At 37.7% G+C, this 14,979-nt stretch overlaps 1 protein-coding gene across 2 annotated transcripts; it reads right to left on the bottom strand.

Moving 5' to 3' along the window:
• Positions 1 to 10,888: 10,888 nt before the first annotated feature.
• On the bottom strand, positions 10,889 to 14,765 carry LOC103966655 (pentatricopeptide repeat-containing protein At2g16880-like). Of its 2 annotated transcripts, none has more exons than XM_009379851.3 (2): positions 12,298 to 14,765; positions 10,889 to 11,847 (listed from the first exon to the last, which is right to left on the bottom strand). In XM_009379851.3, exon 1 carries the CDS (start codon positions 14,699 to 14,701, stop codon positions 12,383 to 12,385), a length of 2,319 nt encoding a protein of 772 aa, XP_009378126.2. In that variant the 5' UTR covers positions 14,702 to 14,765; the 3' UTR covers positions 10,889 to 11,847; positions 12,298 to 12,382. The 2 variants fall into 2 exon arrangements, with proteins under 2 accessions (XP_009378126.2, XP_009378124.2); XM_009379849.3 differs by having other exon boundaries at positions 10,889 to 12,030.
• Positions 14,766 to 14,979: the final 214 nt, after the last annotated feature.

Here is a 14,979-nt window from a genome sequence, read left to right on the forward strand (position 1 = left end):
GTCGGGCTCTCTGGCCCTGTTCACGAGCCTGTCCCCAGAGCAAAAGCTCCCGCTGGAGCTGCTCTAATAAAGCTATAATTCACTTGTCACTTGGCCCACCGCCAAGTGAAGCTAATAAGACCAGCATGTCATTATTTTGCTTCCACGATCGAACCCGTATGATCCCAATCTATTGAATTAATTAAAAGTGACCAGCAGTCCATTAATCTGACAAGAAATTCAAAATTATTGATCTGAAAGATCACTTTTGGACATTAATGATTCAATAATTTATTTTTCTTCTTTGAACAGTTGACATCCTTTCATAATCCTGAAGCACTCACACTTGAGTTACTAAATCAACTCAAATCCACTACACTTAAATCAGCATATTGTATTATGTGTTTTTGCAGGAACCTCTCTTTTATGAACTAACCGTTCATAAACTAAATTGAACTTGTATTTTCAAACTTAGTGCCTTTAAAACTCGAAGTTTTCATAAAACAAATATACCCATGAAAACCCGACATTTTTCATAAAAATCATGTCATTAGAACTCGAATGTTCTAACTTTGATACTTATGGATGTTTTATTATCCATAGCATTATTCACAATCTTGTTACTTCCATTAAGTGGATTGTCAAACCGTCACAAGTTCAATTTTCCTGATTTGGACGTTACTAATAGAAACCATTTTATGTGTGGTACAAGACGTAAATCTCCACTTGATTATCAAGTAGCTAAGAAACCATTGTAGCCAACAATGGCATGGAAGAGCTGAATAAGCCTCTACCATGATTTTCATTCGAAAACTTATGCTCGAAGCATTACCCACTGGAAGTACTTCCCGAACGAGGATTTCATGGCTCTTTGGCTCACTTATATGAACTGGTTAATCATGAAAGACATTGCCTGAAGCACACCATGATTACGTCCAAGAATGAGTATAATTATGAGGTTCATAAATGCAATCGAATTTGACTGGAGAATATTTTTCTTGTCATTCCATGTTTCTGAGTCGCTCTTGAAAAAGCAGTGTAGAAAGTGAAAGTTTACCAAATTCTCGAATCTAATTACTACCACAAACGTGATAGAAAGGTATAGACCCATCTTCTACTGGAGTTTACCAAACAATATAGGCCCAGTTGGGCTGGAGTCTACCGAATTGCTCAACCTAGTTTGGTTAAAGCCTACCGAATGGTGGTGCCCTACTTCGGTAGGGGTGCATTGAAGAGCATACTTTGCTTCGGCAGAGGTGCACCGAATGGTATTGCTCTGCTTCGGCAAAGCTTTCCAAACAAACCCTTCCAGCTTCAGCTAAAGCTTATGAACCCAAGTTTAGGTCTGTCTTTCTCACGATCCAACTTCAAGTTTGTTTTTATAACCTATGGTAGAATTAGGATCTGCCAAGGTGTGGCATCATGCCCGAAGTGTGATCCTTGACACCTTAGACCTAAAACTTCAAGAATAAGGGATAATATTTCCAAACATTAACCTTGCAGAATCTACTTCTGTCTTAATGGAATAGATCATTAATTATGCATCTGTTCGTGCCCTTACCAATGTTGTTAAGGAGTACCATTCTAGTAGTCAATATGTGAAACTAATTTGGCACTGAACATCGTTAGAAGAGCAGACTTTTGACATGGATGGCCTTGTTTTCTGAATCCCCTTAGTAAACCATTTACTTTATGAACACTTTTCCATGTTCTTGTTCAAGTTTGATGTATGTTTTAGTTAAGGATAATCTTATTGATATTGTCCTCGAATATGAGTTAATTGAATCATATTTCTTGTATACATGTGACCGAATTCAATTAAACACGTGATTAGGTACGAATGTGGGAAAGTTAGTTGCCTGGATGAATACGATACTACGCACACTAACTTTATACCTAAATCACACATTGAACAACGACTTTAGGTTCATCCAACTTGATTAAGAGCATTGGCATGCTCATCGTTGTATGAATGATACTAAATTACCATTTAAGAGACCTTATATTCTTCCTGTTTCGGAAGAACGTCGTTGAGTCTTAAGGATATTCGAGAGAACAATGCTCATGAATGAAATCACTGAAGAAAATAGAGTGGAATATCTTTTCACCACCTCCAAAAATGAGCCTAATGCTTTGATTTGGAGCCAATGGGTTGTCTACCAGTTGAGAACACACCACATGTGGCCAGCCTAGAACCTGGTGATTGAGTAGTTTACTTGCTTTGGCATGACCATTTGGGACATTTAGGTTAAACAATGATGTTACGACGCATCTCCTTACCCGAAATAAGGATCATGTGCTTACAAGCACACTTTGCCAAGCCCGCTCATTTCGGAAATTTAAGTTCTAAATCATCCCTCGCAAAGACACGAAATCACCCTCTTTTCACAATGGATTCAAGGGAATATATGTGGACTAATCCAACCAAAATGTGGACCATATAAATATTTATGATTTTGGTTGATGAATTGACAAACTGGTCACATGTTTGTCCACACACATTGCTGCTAAACCTCCTAGTTGATTCTAAGTGTTCACCACCCTCCTTATCCCATAAAGTCTGGAAGACTAGATAATGCATGGGAGTTTATATCTATGATTTTCGATAAGTATTGCATGTCTTTTGGGTTTATAATTGAATGTCGAATTCCTATGTTCACCCCAAATATCCTCGCATAATGATCATAAAGTGCAATTTAAATGATCGCCCAGACCTTGGTGAATGTACAAAGATTTTGGTTTCTTCCTAGGACTATGCAATCATGTACGCAACCATGTTGGTCCGCCCTGAGGCCCATTGCCACCCAACCATCTTCGACGTTACAGTTGGTTACTGGATACGAACCTAACACTTCATATTTATGCATTTTGGGTGTGCATTCCATGTGCCAAGTTGTGCTGCTGCAACGTACCAATATGGGTCCTCAAAATAAGGATGTGAATTTTTATCAATTACGATTCTCCTTCACACTAGCTTCTTAGAGCCTTTGCATGCAATCTCTTTACCGTTTATTTGTGGATTGTCACTTCAATAAGACAGTGTTCCCGCTGTTAGAACGTTAATGTTCCTATAGAACGTCACAAATTTGTGTGGATGTTGCCCACTATGTCTCATCTTGATCCCCATACCGCACAAGTGTGATAAGCAAGTGCAATGAATTCTAGCTTTCAGAATGTTGCTCCAGACATATTCCTCTGATCTAGCTAAAGTGACGAGAGCATATACCATACATTCTTAAAGGACATTGAATCAACATCCCCGAAATGTGTGATGCCCTTGTTGGACGGTTTGGCCGCCCTTGTTGGACGATCCAGTACATCAGTGGATAGCCAATCAATCTGTCTTGGCCTGAAGCACGGTAGACCACTAAATTCATAGGATTCACTTCCCTAGAAGAGGAAGGTCATGACACAACAAGGAATCCATACTCGATCGCTGTCTCAAATCATTTCCATCTCATGAGATTAATCCGAATTACTTTCAAAACTTGAAGATCTTGGTCCAGTATACTAGTTTTCATGAGTTAATGGAATTGAAATGGGATTATCATCGATGATGTTTTTACTTATATGGTAGCTACCGACTTAAATGAAAGCGACGATATCGAACCGTGTTCCTTGATTAATGACAACATAGAACTAATTGGACAACAAAAATTACAATCCAGGTTAAATTCCTTACCAAACTGTGTTTTTGACCTATTGTTCCTACACTACCTAAGGTAACCCTGTCATGTTACATGTAAGAAATGAGATGTAATAAGATGAATGGAATAATGTGATATGATGCACGCCTTACGACACAAGGTTTCTCTCAAGTACGCTATGATTGATAGCAACATTATGAAATGTAGTTAGTGTTTCTCCATGGGGATAGTAATATGGAGATTGACATGTAAGTTCCGAAAGAATTATGTGGACTGGTTCAAATAGTTTCAAACCATGGAACACCCTCTTAACTGTTTAAGGCGTTCATTTACGGATTGAAGCAATCCGGCGGATGTGGTATACCCATCTAAGTGATTATTTGATCAATTAGGTATATGAATAAATGCCCTTGCATGTTAAATTTTGAAATCTTATTCTGAATTGCTAAAGTTACAATTTATGACAAAAGACATGAATCTCACTAAGACTCTAGAAAAGCTTGAGAAAACTGCCTCGCACCTGAAGATGGAATTTGAGATGAAGGATCTTGGGAAAACTCGTTTATGCCTTAACCAGAAGTTCAAGTGTTGTTTTGACGGTACTTTGGTACACAAGCTAAACTACACCATGAAGGTGTTACCTTTGAGTATACCTATAATCTTCTATACTTTATATGCAAAGATATCCTTGAAGAGGTTATGCAATCTGAAATTTAATAATTGAGTTCAACTTTGCCCTTCGCTGTACTTAGCTCATTGTATTAGCTAGAACATCTCCGTCACTGTTGATCTGTTGGTAAAGATGTAGCACCACGCTCACACACAACCACCGAATTGGTATTAAAGACGTTTTTCCGCTACCCTGAAAGGTACTACAGATTTAGGCTAATACCAACGCATTTCCAGCGAATCCGACCCTCTTAATCCTCAGAATGATGCTTGCCTTATTTGTTATGCTGAGGTTGGTTACTTATCAGACCCGCACAAAGCAAAGCCCCAAATGATTATGTCTTACCGTTAGGGATATCGCAATATCTTGGAGGTCCACAATATGACCTTTGCGAAATCTTCAAATCGTTCGAAGACTCACCTTAGTTCACTACACTATATGTGAGACATGGTTAGGAGTTCTTGTTGAGCATATTCGAAGTACTTGCTGTTTTTCATCCATCGTTGAGTTCCGATGATGATCCATGAAGACTATGGCGTATATATCTACGCGACCAAGACATGATACATCAATGACGTCAACACCAAGACGTATTGCGTCTACATCACATCAATAAAGCATTAGGAGATTGAAGTCATGCAAGCCAATCCTAGACAACCTTGTCGACCTTTACACGACGTCACTGTCGAAGTCAAGCTTTCAGAAGCTTGTCTGAGGAATTCGTATACCTAACTATTCATATGCAATGCTTGTAGTTCTCATTTGGAAGTTTTGTCAAACTTGGGGAAAGTATCTAGAAGTATACTCACTGATCTTAATGTACTCTTTTTCCCTACAACTATGAGCATTTTTGCCATTGAGTTTTTGCTGCCTAACTAGGTTTTGATGAAGCACCCATCCTGGGCTGGTCATGCCCCTGTGAGCTCTTCTACTTGCGTCCAGAAGACGTATAGTTTTAACTTAATGCAACTTCTCACTTTTCTCCTTAGTCTATGGGTTTTTATCCCACCTTTGGTTTTACCATAGCAAGGTTTTGTGAGTTTTACCTTTTATGAATTCTTCTGTTGATTTGAGACTCATATTCGCTCATTGTGCCGACGACTTCATCAACTGTACTTGCTTCATCGCTGAAGACCTGATATGCCATTTAGTTGAGTATTTACACACTAAAGAGGGAGTGTTGCAGTCTTACTAGATTAGGAATGTGATTGTGTAGATCATATTGTATCTAGGTATATCTTGGAATATTTTCTAGGTTTAGATATTATCCTATTAGAGTTGTAATCCTATTAGGGTTATGATTTAACTTTCCCTACTACTATAAATAAAGGCACAATGGAATGGAATAGAAGACACCCCACAATTACATCTCCTCTTCTCTCTATGTGCCGCACCCCCTCTCTCTGTGACCTTCATAATTATTCAGTAAATTATGCATATAATACGTGTTTTTTTCTCTATCTCATAACTAATCGTGGCCTTATCCAAATAATTAGACCAAATAATATTCTATTCAACACGATTATGCACGCAAAACGTTTTTTCATCTGCTTTACTTTACTTTTTTGTTGTTTGATATATGTTTTTGCTTCAATAATATCCACTAATCATTATGTTCCCAAAATTTATACAACTTAATCACTGACTGATTAATTTGGACCCCTTCACCAAGACAAGAATATTCTCTCTTCATATAATATTAATTAATTTATGATAAATGCTAAATGAGACTCTATGCCACCTTACAATTTAATGTTAATTATAGTGCTAATATTATGAAATATTATGCAAAAAAAATGACGTGGCAGAAAGTTCATAGAAAATCTCACTTTTGAAAAAATTTCTTAGCATTTTTCTTAATTTATTTTCCATGCAAATTAATTAGGCAAGCATTTGTAAGATTTGGATCAGATAAACATATATGGAATTTGCAGACTGTACTCCATTGGTTCATAAGAAGAAATGGAACAAAGTTACAAGGTCCACGCGTTGGTTGCTTTGCTTTGTTGAACTATGATGTGTCATTTCTGTCATTTCTGTCACTTCTGTCGTGCATGGGCAGGGGTTCCCCAATAATATTCCCACACGCTTTCTTAGTTTCTAGTTTATTAATCTTGGTGATCAGCAAATGTAGGTTGAGGGACCATCGATCAGCCTTTACATTGTCTTTTGGAAAGGAGTTATGTTGGATGTAATCTGTGAGCAACCACCGATATGAGTGATCCTTCGTTTATTTTACACTACTTTTGGCTAGCTGTAACCCTATATGGCAGATTATTGTGTGTAATTGCATGTGATGTTATTCTTTTTTTGTGGAAGTATGTGATGTTATTCAATTATCCAAATTATAACACGTGTACATTTAACACATGCTTACCTAATAAAATTAGACATTGAGATTATTTTGATTCTTAAAATTCATGCGTTCATTAAAACATGGATGATTCATTTCAGTTATGAAATAAGAAAGGTGAGTTTTTTTTTTTTATTAAGAATTGTAATCAAATAACAAAAAAATCGTGAATTGGATCAACTAGCTAGGAGGATTAAAGTATAAACTACGTTGACATTTCGCATAAATAGTGACTGTTAGCGGATATCCTATTGAATGTGTTGTTAGGTCATCTCAGGCCATGGGCTAGACCACTTTTAACCTGAATTTGTACAAAACGCATCTTTAGCCAAGAGCCAAAATGAATCTGTTAAAAAGAATCAGGTTAAATTTATTCAAAGTTGACGGCATATAATAAGTTGAGGCCCCTCGATGAAACCCAACATGTGCATCCCAAGCCAAAATAAAAATATTTAGCTCTGCATGGTTAGAGATGAAAAAAATTTGACCCTACAAATATTCTTTAAAATATTAATTTTGAGAGGCTAACACATAGCCAACGACAACGTTTAACTCTGGAGAATACAAACCATAGTATCATTCTTAGTATTATACTTTGAGAGTACTGTGCATGTCTATAGTTGAATATAGTTGGTCAAATTTATTCCATGTTTGCTTATGTACATGTTTGATAGATCATATGCAATGGTGGCAGTGCTTGCCGCACGATCCAGCGATGCAAATTTGTTCAGAAGAAAATTTTGAAATGTGGAATACAACCTTTCCTATTATGTGTTTGAGTTGGATGCCACTTCACCTACCCCAACTCAAACACTCTCTTTCAGAGGTTGAGGTCAGAGCTCAGAAGCCAATTTGCGGTTGTAGATAAATGATAGGTCCACCTGGTCTTGAGACTTTCATGGTTTCATACTGGGAGAGGCTTCTGGCTTTTGGGGTTCATGGGCTTCAGAAAACCAAAGAAAAAGCACTGTTTTATGTCATTGGTGTGTACTTTTTAAAAATTTTGATTAAACTAGTACTGCAAGCCCTTTTAATTTCTAAACGGGACAACATGGTACCTGAAACTGAAACTGCAAACAAGATATGCATAACAATGTCTGATAAAGTTGGAATGTGTGTGTGTGTATGTACACACACACACATACATGTCTGAATTTACAGTAGTGATTATTATGTACATACGCTAACAATGGAGAAATTCTTGATTGAGGGTTACAGTTTGTATACATAGCCTGATCACGTGAGGAGAGATGAGACATAACGATGCTATGACCGTTTCACATAACCTTGGCGCAACACAAATGTTGTTCATTTGTGACCAAAAGGACACGAGTTAGAGTTGTGATCATAGCTTCTTTGCAAAAGTAAGGGTAAGACTGCTCATCTCCTGATTCTTACAAAGTGATGAGTCTTGTTGGCTTGGAACCGCCCTTTTATCAACATGATGATGTAAAAACCAATCTGACAAAAAAAAGGTGGTGCTACACACACACTCCCTGTTCATTTTTCTCTTTTGGTCTTCTTAAATTCATGCAACCCCACAAAAAATTGAGAAGATTTGGTATATGAGGAGTAAAAAAAAGATGGTGCGAAAAAAATTGCCACTCACCAAAAGTGGCTTTATATTGTTGCATTAGATTTACAAAGATTCAAAATTTATTGGCACATTAACATAACATCGGTTACTAGTGTAGATAAAGTTGCAAATCTAAATCCAACAGAAAAATCTAGCAATTAATTGTTTCATATTAACTAAAATGTACGCCAAGAAATGATGATTGATGGGAAATCAAAAGCTAACACAACTTTAGTGAGGTTTTTGCTTTATCGTTCAAGAGGAATTTAAATAATTGGAGACAAAATCAAACTTTTAAAAAGTTTAATAAGCTTTTGCTTTATGGAAAATTAATAAAAATAATTTGAAAACTTTGAGTTTTAATGATAAAGACAAAATAAAGAGTAAAGTGAATAGTACAATGATTGACTTTTTAGTGTAAAAATGTAATTTTTCGTTAAAGTGAACAGTACCTGAGAGATTTTCGTTAAAGTTCAACAATAAACAGGTAAAAAAAGTAGGGGTAAATTACATTTTACCATCTCAGATTTGAGGTCTATTACAACCTCATACAACATCTTCAAAATATTTCACTTTCATACCTCACGTATTATTTTATTTCAATATAATACATCCGTTACATTTTTCATCCATTGATCCGTTAAGAGCTGACGTGACGGTCACATTTGTGCCACGTGGCTGCCAAATTTGTGCCACATGGTAATTTATTTATTTAAAATATTATAATAATTTACCCTAAAAAATTATAAAAAATAAAAAACCACAAACTAAAACCCACCTTCCTGCAACCCCCCAAATCAAATCAAAGTAATTGAACAGCAATATGCAATTAGCAGAAATCCCAGAAGGCATCTTGACCACGGAGACAGTCATCAACCTACTCGTGAGGACGCTACTCACCTTCATGGCAGCCATCGAATTCGAACCCTCCACTAGGAAACGAAGAAGACATTGCCAAACCCCCAACTGCTCTTACTTTTTTGAATGTTCAACCCGATGACATGACGACGTTGTTCAGGAACTCATGATTCCCTATCACAATTCCATACGACGACAACTCAGTAGGAGGCGAGGTGGGGAAGTGCTCATAGAAGTTGTTGTAACTTTCGACGAGCACAGACTCTTGGGGGGTACGTGAGGCGGGAACAACAGAAAGAAAAACCGAACGGCTGGTATCAGAGGAGTGACGTGGTGGGGGGATCATTACAGGAGGGGGAGTTGGAGACGGGAGGCGATGAGGTCGGGCGAGGCAAAGAACTCGACTTGTTGGACCTTGGGAGGTTTTTAGGGTTTGTGTTGCGGGGAGGTGGGTTTCAATTATTTATTTATTTATTTTAAGGGTAAATTATTATATTATTTTAAATGAATAAAAACAAATTGTCGCGTGGAACAAATTTGGCAACCGCGTGACACAAATATGGCCGCCACGTCAGCTCTTAAAGGATCAAAGAATGGAAAATGTAACAGATGTATTATATTGAAATAAAATAATATGTGAGGTATGAAAGTGAAATGTTTTAAAGATGTTGTATGAGATTGTAATAGACATCAAATCTGAGGTGGTAAAGTATAATTTACCCCTACTTTTTTTACTTGTTTATTTGAGATAAAAATTAAGAGCTCGTTTAGATGTACTTTTAAAATGACTGAAAGCGCTTTTAGTGAAAATATTTTTGAAAATAATCCTTAGTAAAAATGCTAGTAAATTCTAGAAAAGCACTTAAAGTGCTTCTCGTAGAAAGCACTTAAAATACTTTTGGAATCCAAGTTTTCAGTCATTTTAAAAGCACATCTAAACAAGTATTAAAACTTTTACTTAATGAGTTAGGTAGGAATACAACTTTTGACGAACTTAGACATTTTTTTTGTAATATTTTTTTAAGTGATTTTTATACATTTTTCTCCCCGTGCATGCCCGTATTTATTTATGTTTTTTTTTAATACAAATGATATTGCTATTGCTATTCTAAATTATTCTGACCAAAAACTATTTGTGTCACCCCGTTGTTATTCTCAACTTTCTTTTTAATTTCAACTAAATTTGAATGAGTTGATATACCTGCTCAATTGCAAATTTTTATAATTTTAGTCAAGGGTAACCAATAATAATATATTCATCGGTATTTTCATAATTTGCATATTGATATTTCACATATATTGATATTTTAAACACTAAATCAAATGACAAAAATAAAGATTGGGCATGAGATTATGGGTGTGTGAAAATCAATTTTTTTTTGGCCGTTACAAAGAAAATGATTTTCTGCTAAGAGGCACTGGTAACACAATATATAAAGTTTGACACCAGCCTAGTGTTGGAAGGTCGACAAGAGAAGTGTCTTTATATTAGGGGTTGTTCATTTTAGTTTTTATTTTTATTTTAGATAAAAGGAGGACAACTGGTGGTAAGTCACGGTTATCCTCTTTCGGTCCCAAAGAAGCTATAGAAATTTCACCTTACCTATGACTACAGTCAAGCAGACTCACCAACTTAGAATGTTCTACTTTAGGGTTGGGTAAAACTGAAATTTCTAAACAAAAATTTATAAAGGCAGTGATTTTCAGAATCTCGTTTTCTTTTTCGCACTCCTCCCTCGTTTTTATAATGAAAAACTACATTTCTCCAACACATTAGAGAAATGCAAAACTAGACGTTAATGGGATAATACCAGCATCCTTGATAATCTTTATTGAATTTCTTTCTTTTCTCATCATCCAAACACTTAATTTACACGGCGGGATATTTTCAGGAAGAAATAAAAGACAGTTCATCTATAATACAGAGAGCAATGGCATATAAATACAATCATTCAGCTTACAGCTCTCTTCCTTTCATCATTGACAACTTTAAAAGCCCAAATTGTACCAGAAATTGCAGGGATCCTCGCGAAAGTGAGATGACACTTTTGTGGAGCGCTCAGTCCTAACGCAATGCATCTGAACTGATGAAACCAGTAGTCTAATCCATTTCTAACACACGTATGCGATGGATAATGTATCTTTCATCCCCTCATTGACCATGGCTTTTCCTTCTTTCTGAAGAGGAATGGGGTTGGAAGTCTGGCTGTCGAGGAGAATTACTCTTTGATGCTGAATCGCTGATAGTATGACACATGCTGTAACCCCCAGGACTGCAGTTTCCCTTGTTCAGCGAACCTTATGAATATCGCCATTGTCAAGAATGATGGAAAAAAACTCCTGTCTGAAAGGGCTAAGAAAGATGCAATATGACACACAGCACTTCTTAAACGTTATCATCTGTTCCAAGGGAAACTTTCCTTTGTACTACACTGTACGCTAATATGGAACCTTACCACCTTCATTCTTCCCTCTAGCATTCTCAGATATAGAACAAATTGAAAGAAAAATGAACTTGATTCTTTACATCTTGCAGATTATTGCTAACCTCATGAACCCGTTTCTCCTCACATCAGCCATAAGAAACGCCTTTCAAGAAAGCTAGTCCCATTTTTAGCTGCCAATTCTCAATTTCGGTCTCAGAATGGAGGATAAGATTTCCATGCCCTGCCTTTACTTGAACACCACCAAACCTCAAATTTAATGGCATGGACAAAGAAACTTTGTTCATTTCACGTGAACTGTTTTCTTTTGTTAAAGGAACCTGTGAATTTCAACAAATGTCAAACTTAATTTTATCTTAGATCAGCACTCATCAATAAAACCATCAGCAGATTGTAAAACAAATCTTCCTCTACTAATTTGAATTTGCTCCAGCTGCATGTCCAAAAAGAATAAAAAGATTAGCAAATAATACTGTTGCCGATGTCCCTTGGCTTCATCATTACTGCAAAACGTTGAACAGCACTCAGTTCCGAGACGAAAAGTGATGTTCTTTTGTGTTTTCACAATAGACGGAAAGTGACATTTTGCATAGTTACTAAGAAATTTCATTCTTCTAAGCATCTACAAACTGGATCATACTGTCAATATTTCTATGTTCTTCTAGCTAACTCTTTTGTACTAAGTAAGATTGTATGAGAATTAAACTTGAAACTGGATTCTATGAGAAGATTAGAGAAACATGAAAAGATAAGAAAACAAAAGGTTGTACCTGGTCCAGTTGTTGCCCTATTCAAATAGAACGTGTAGGCAAGGCTCGGGCACTCTGACATTGTCAAAAATAGCCAAAGGTGTCACTACAGCTTAACAGCCTTTGATATACTTTTTCGCCTCTTAATCAGCCCATTCATCAAATTAATGTAAACATCTTTACTTAACGTCGTGCCTTTCTGCATTGATTCTTCCAAAATGTGCATTGCATCCTTATATTTACCTTGAAAGCAACACTCAATGATTTTTTCTGAATAGGCTCCTGTGCTTGAATCATATTCAACTGAAGATTCGGCCACTCCATTTTTAACCTTCTCCAATTCTGGGGGCCAATCAGGTAACTTTCCCATATCAATCATTTTCAAAATAAATTCTTCTGCTTCCTTAATCCTACCAGTATCCGTAAGTGCACCAAGAATGGCAGTGTGTGTATACTGGTCTGGCGCTAATTTCTTTTCTTCCATTTCCGAAAAAAGAGCAAAAACATCATCAAACCTTCCTTCTTTGCAAAGGCTTGATATCAATGTGTTGTAAGTAACTGCATCAATGTCTTTCCCTTTCGAAATCCATGTGTTAAAAAGCTTAAGAGCTTTTTCTAACATACCCTCTCTACATAGCCCACAAAGAAGAATATTACATGTATAGACATCTGGCTTGAATGATTCCTCAACCATTTTGTTGTGGAACTGAAATGCTTTCTCAACATTCCCCTCACGGCAGTAACCATGAATTATCGTGTTGTATGTAGTTCCATCAGGGACTAGACCCCTCTCTAGAAGCTCATTCAACTTGTCGAATGCTTGATCAGTTTTTCCAGACTGGAAGAGGCCTCCAATTATAGTGTTATAGGTGACAATGCTGGGAACAACCTGCTTCTCCTTCATCTCATCCCAAAGCTTGAAACCCTTGTTGGCCTTTTCGTTCTTAAAGCATCCCGTGATCAAGGTTCCATAGCTTACCTCATCAAGAATATAACCCCGCTTAGTTGCAGTACGAAGCAACTCAAATGCCTTGTCCAGCTTCTTCTCACTGCAGAGAGTGTAAAGAAGAGTATTGAGAGTAAAGATGTCCATCTTCAAACCTTTCGTACCCATCTCATTCATCATTTTAAATGCTTCTGCCATTTTCCCTGCCTTGCAATACTCGTTAATCAAAGTATTATAAGTGACACAATCAGGAGCAAACCCATCTTCCTCCATCTTCCTTATAGTATCACTGGCTTCATCCAGCTTCCCTTCTTTACAGAACCACTTTACTATTATATTGTAAGTAACTGCATTTGCTTTCACTCCCTTTTCACGCATCTCCTCAACCAACTTAAAGGCCTCTGAATCACTGCTCCACTCAAAATACCCATCAATCAATGTGTTATACGTGACAACATCAGGCATCAACTTCAAATTTTCCATCTCAACCCGAAGCCTCAGAGCCTCCTCAATCCTACCCTCCCTACACAACCCCTTAATCAAGACATTGTACGTCCAAATATCCGGCAACAAACTGTTCTGTGTCATCAACTCGATCACCTGCATTGCCTCCTTCAACCACCCTATCTTACAATACCCACAAACCAAAATGTTATATGTGTTCCTATTCGGAAACAACCCTCGATTCTTCATGTCCAACAACAAGTCCCGGGCTTCACTCAACTGCCCCTTTTTACACAGCCAGTTCAATATCGTATTATAGCTCACATTATCGGGCACGCATCTGAATTCACTCATCCTACTCAACAACTCTACAGCATCCCTAAACTTATGCTCCAAGCAATACCCACATATCAAAATGTTAAAAGTATTCGTATTCACTTTAACCCCTAACTCAACAGCATGCTTAAACACACCTCTAGACAATGAAATCGAATGCGATGACCGGTACCTCACCAGACCATTAATCAGAGTATTGCAGGTGAGCAAATTGGGCTGAAGCCGAAGCCGCTTCATTTTATCAAACACTTGGGCTGCAAGGTGGGGTTTCCCGGATTCCACATATGCCCCAATGGAAGTGTCCAGAAGGGCCTTCGAGGGCTTCCGCACGGTGGGGTCCGTTCGAAGGATGAGGCGGTGGAGATCGTTCTTGCGATCGGCGGCGATGAATTGGACGAGGAGTGCTTTGGCGTCGGAGAACTTGTGGTGGGTGAAGAGGGAGGGGAGGAGGGCGAGGAGGGTCTGTGGGGATTGGGTTAGGGAGGGCGTGTGATCCTGGACCCACCGGAAGAAGAAGAGGAGGGCCGTGGGTTGAGAGGCTAGGGCTTTGGAGGAGATGATGGAGAGGAGGAGGGGTTGGGTCAGGTGAGGAATGTAGGGTTTTAGAGGTTCTGGGTTTAGGATTTTTGTTGAGGTCAAGAGGTTGGTTAGGGTTTTGAGGAGTTGACGCTGAGTTAGGGCTTGAGTTGGAGCTGCCATGGGTTGCGAGTGTAAGTTGCAGTCGGTTGAAGAAGAAGAAGAAAATGCTCGGTGTTTGGAGTTTGGGGAAGCTCGAAACCCTGCGTTTACTTAGATTCAAGAGAACGGCAGCGTTTCGATCCTCATCCGTCGGAAAAGGACGAGTAGGGAACAGAAAATTTCTACATTTGGATTTTTATTTAGGAATGAGGATCCATCCCGGATTCTTTTTGTGAGAATCCGGATATCTTCGAATCACACTCTATTTGTAGATTGTACAATCAAAAATGAAAACTGAC

Source organism: the organism of the source record quoted next, unplaced genomic scaffold (assembly GCF_019419815.1).
Source record: "Pyrus x bretschneideri cultivar Hongxiangsu unplaced genomic scaffold, Pyrus_bretschneideri_v1 Contig32, whole genome shotgun sequence".
NCBI classification, from domain to species: Eukaryota; Viridiplantae; Streptophyta; class Magnoliopsida; order Rosales; family Rosaceae; genus Pyrus; species Pyrus x bretschneideri.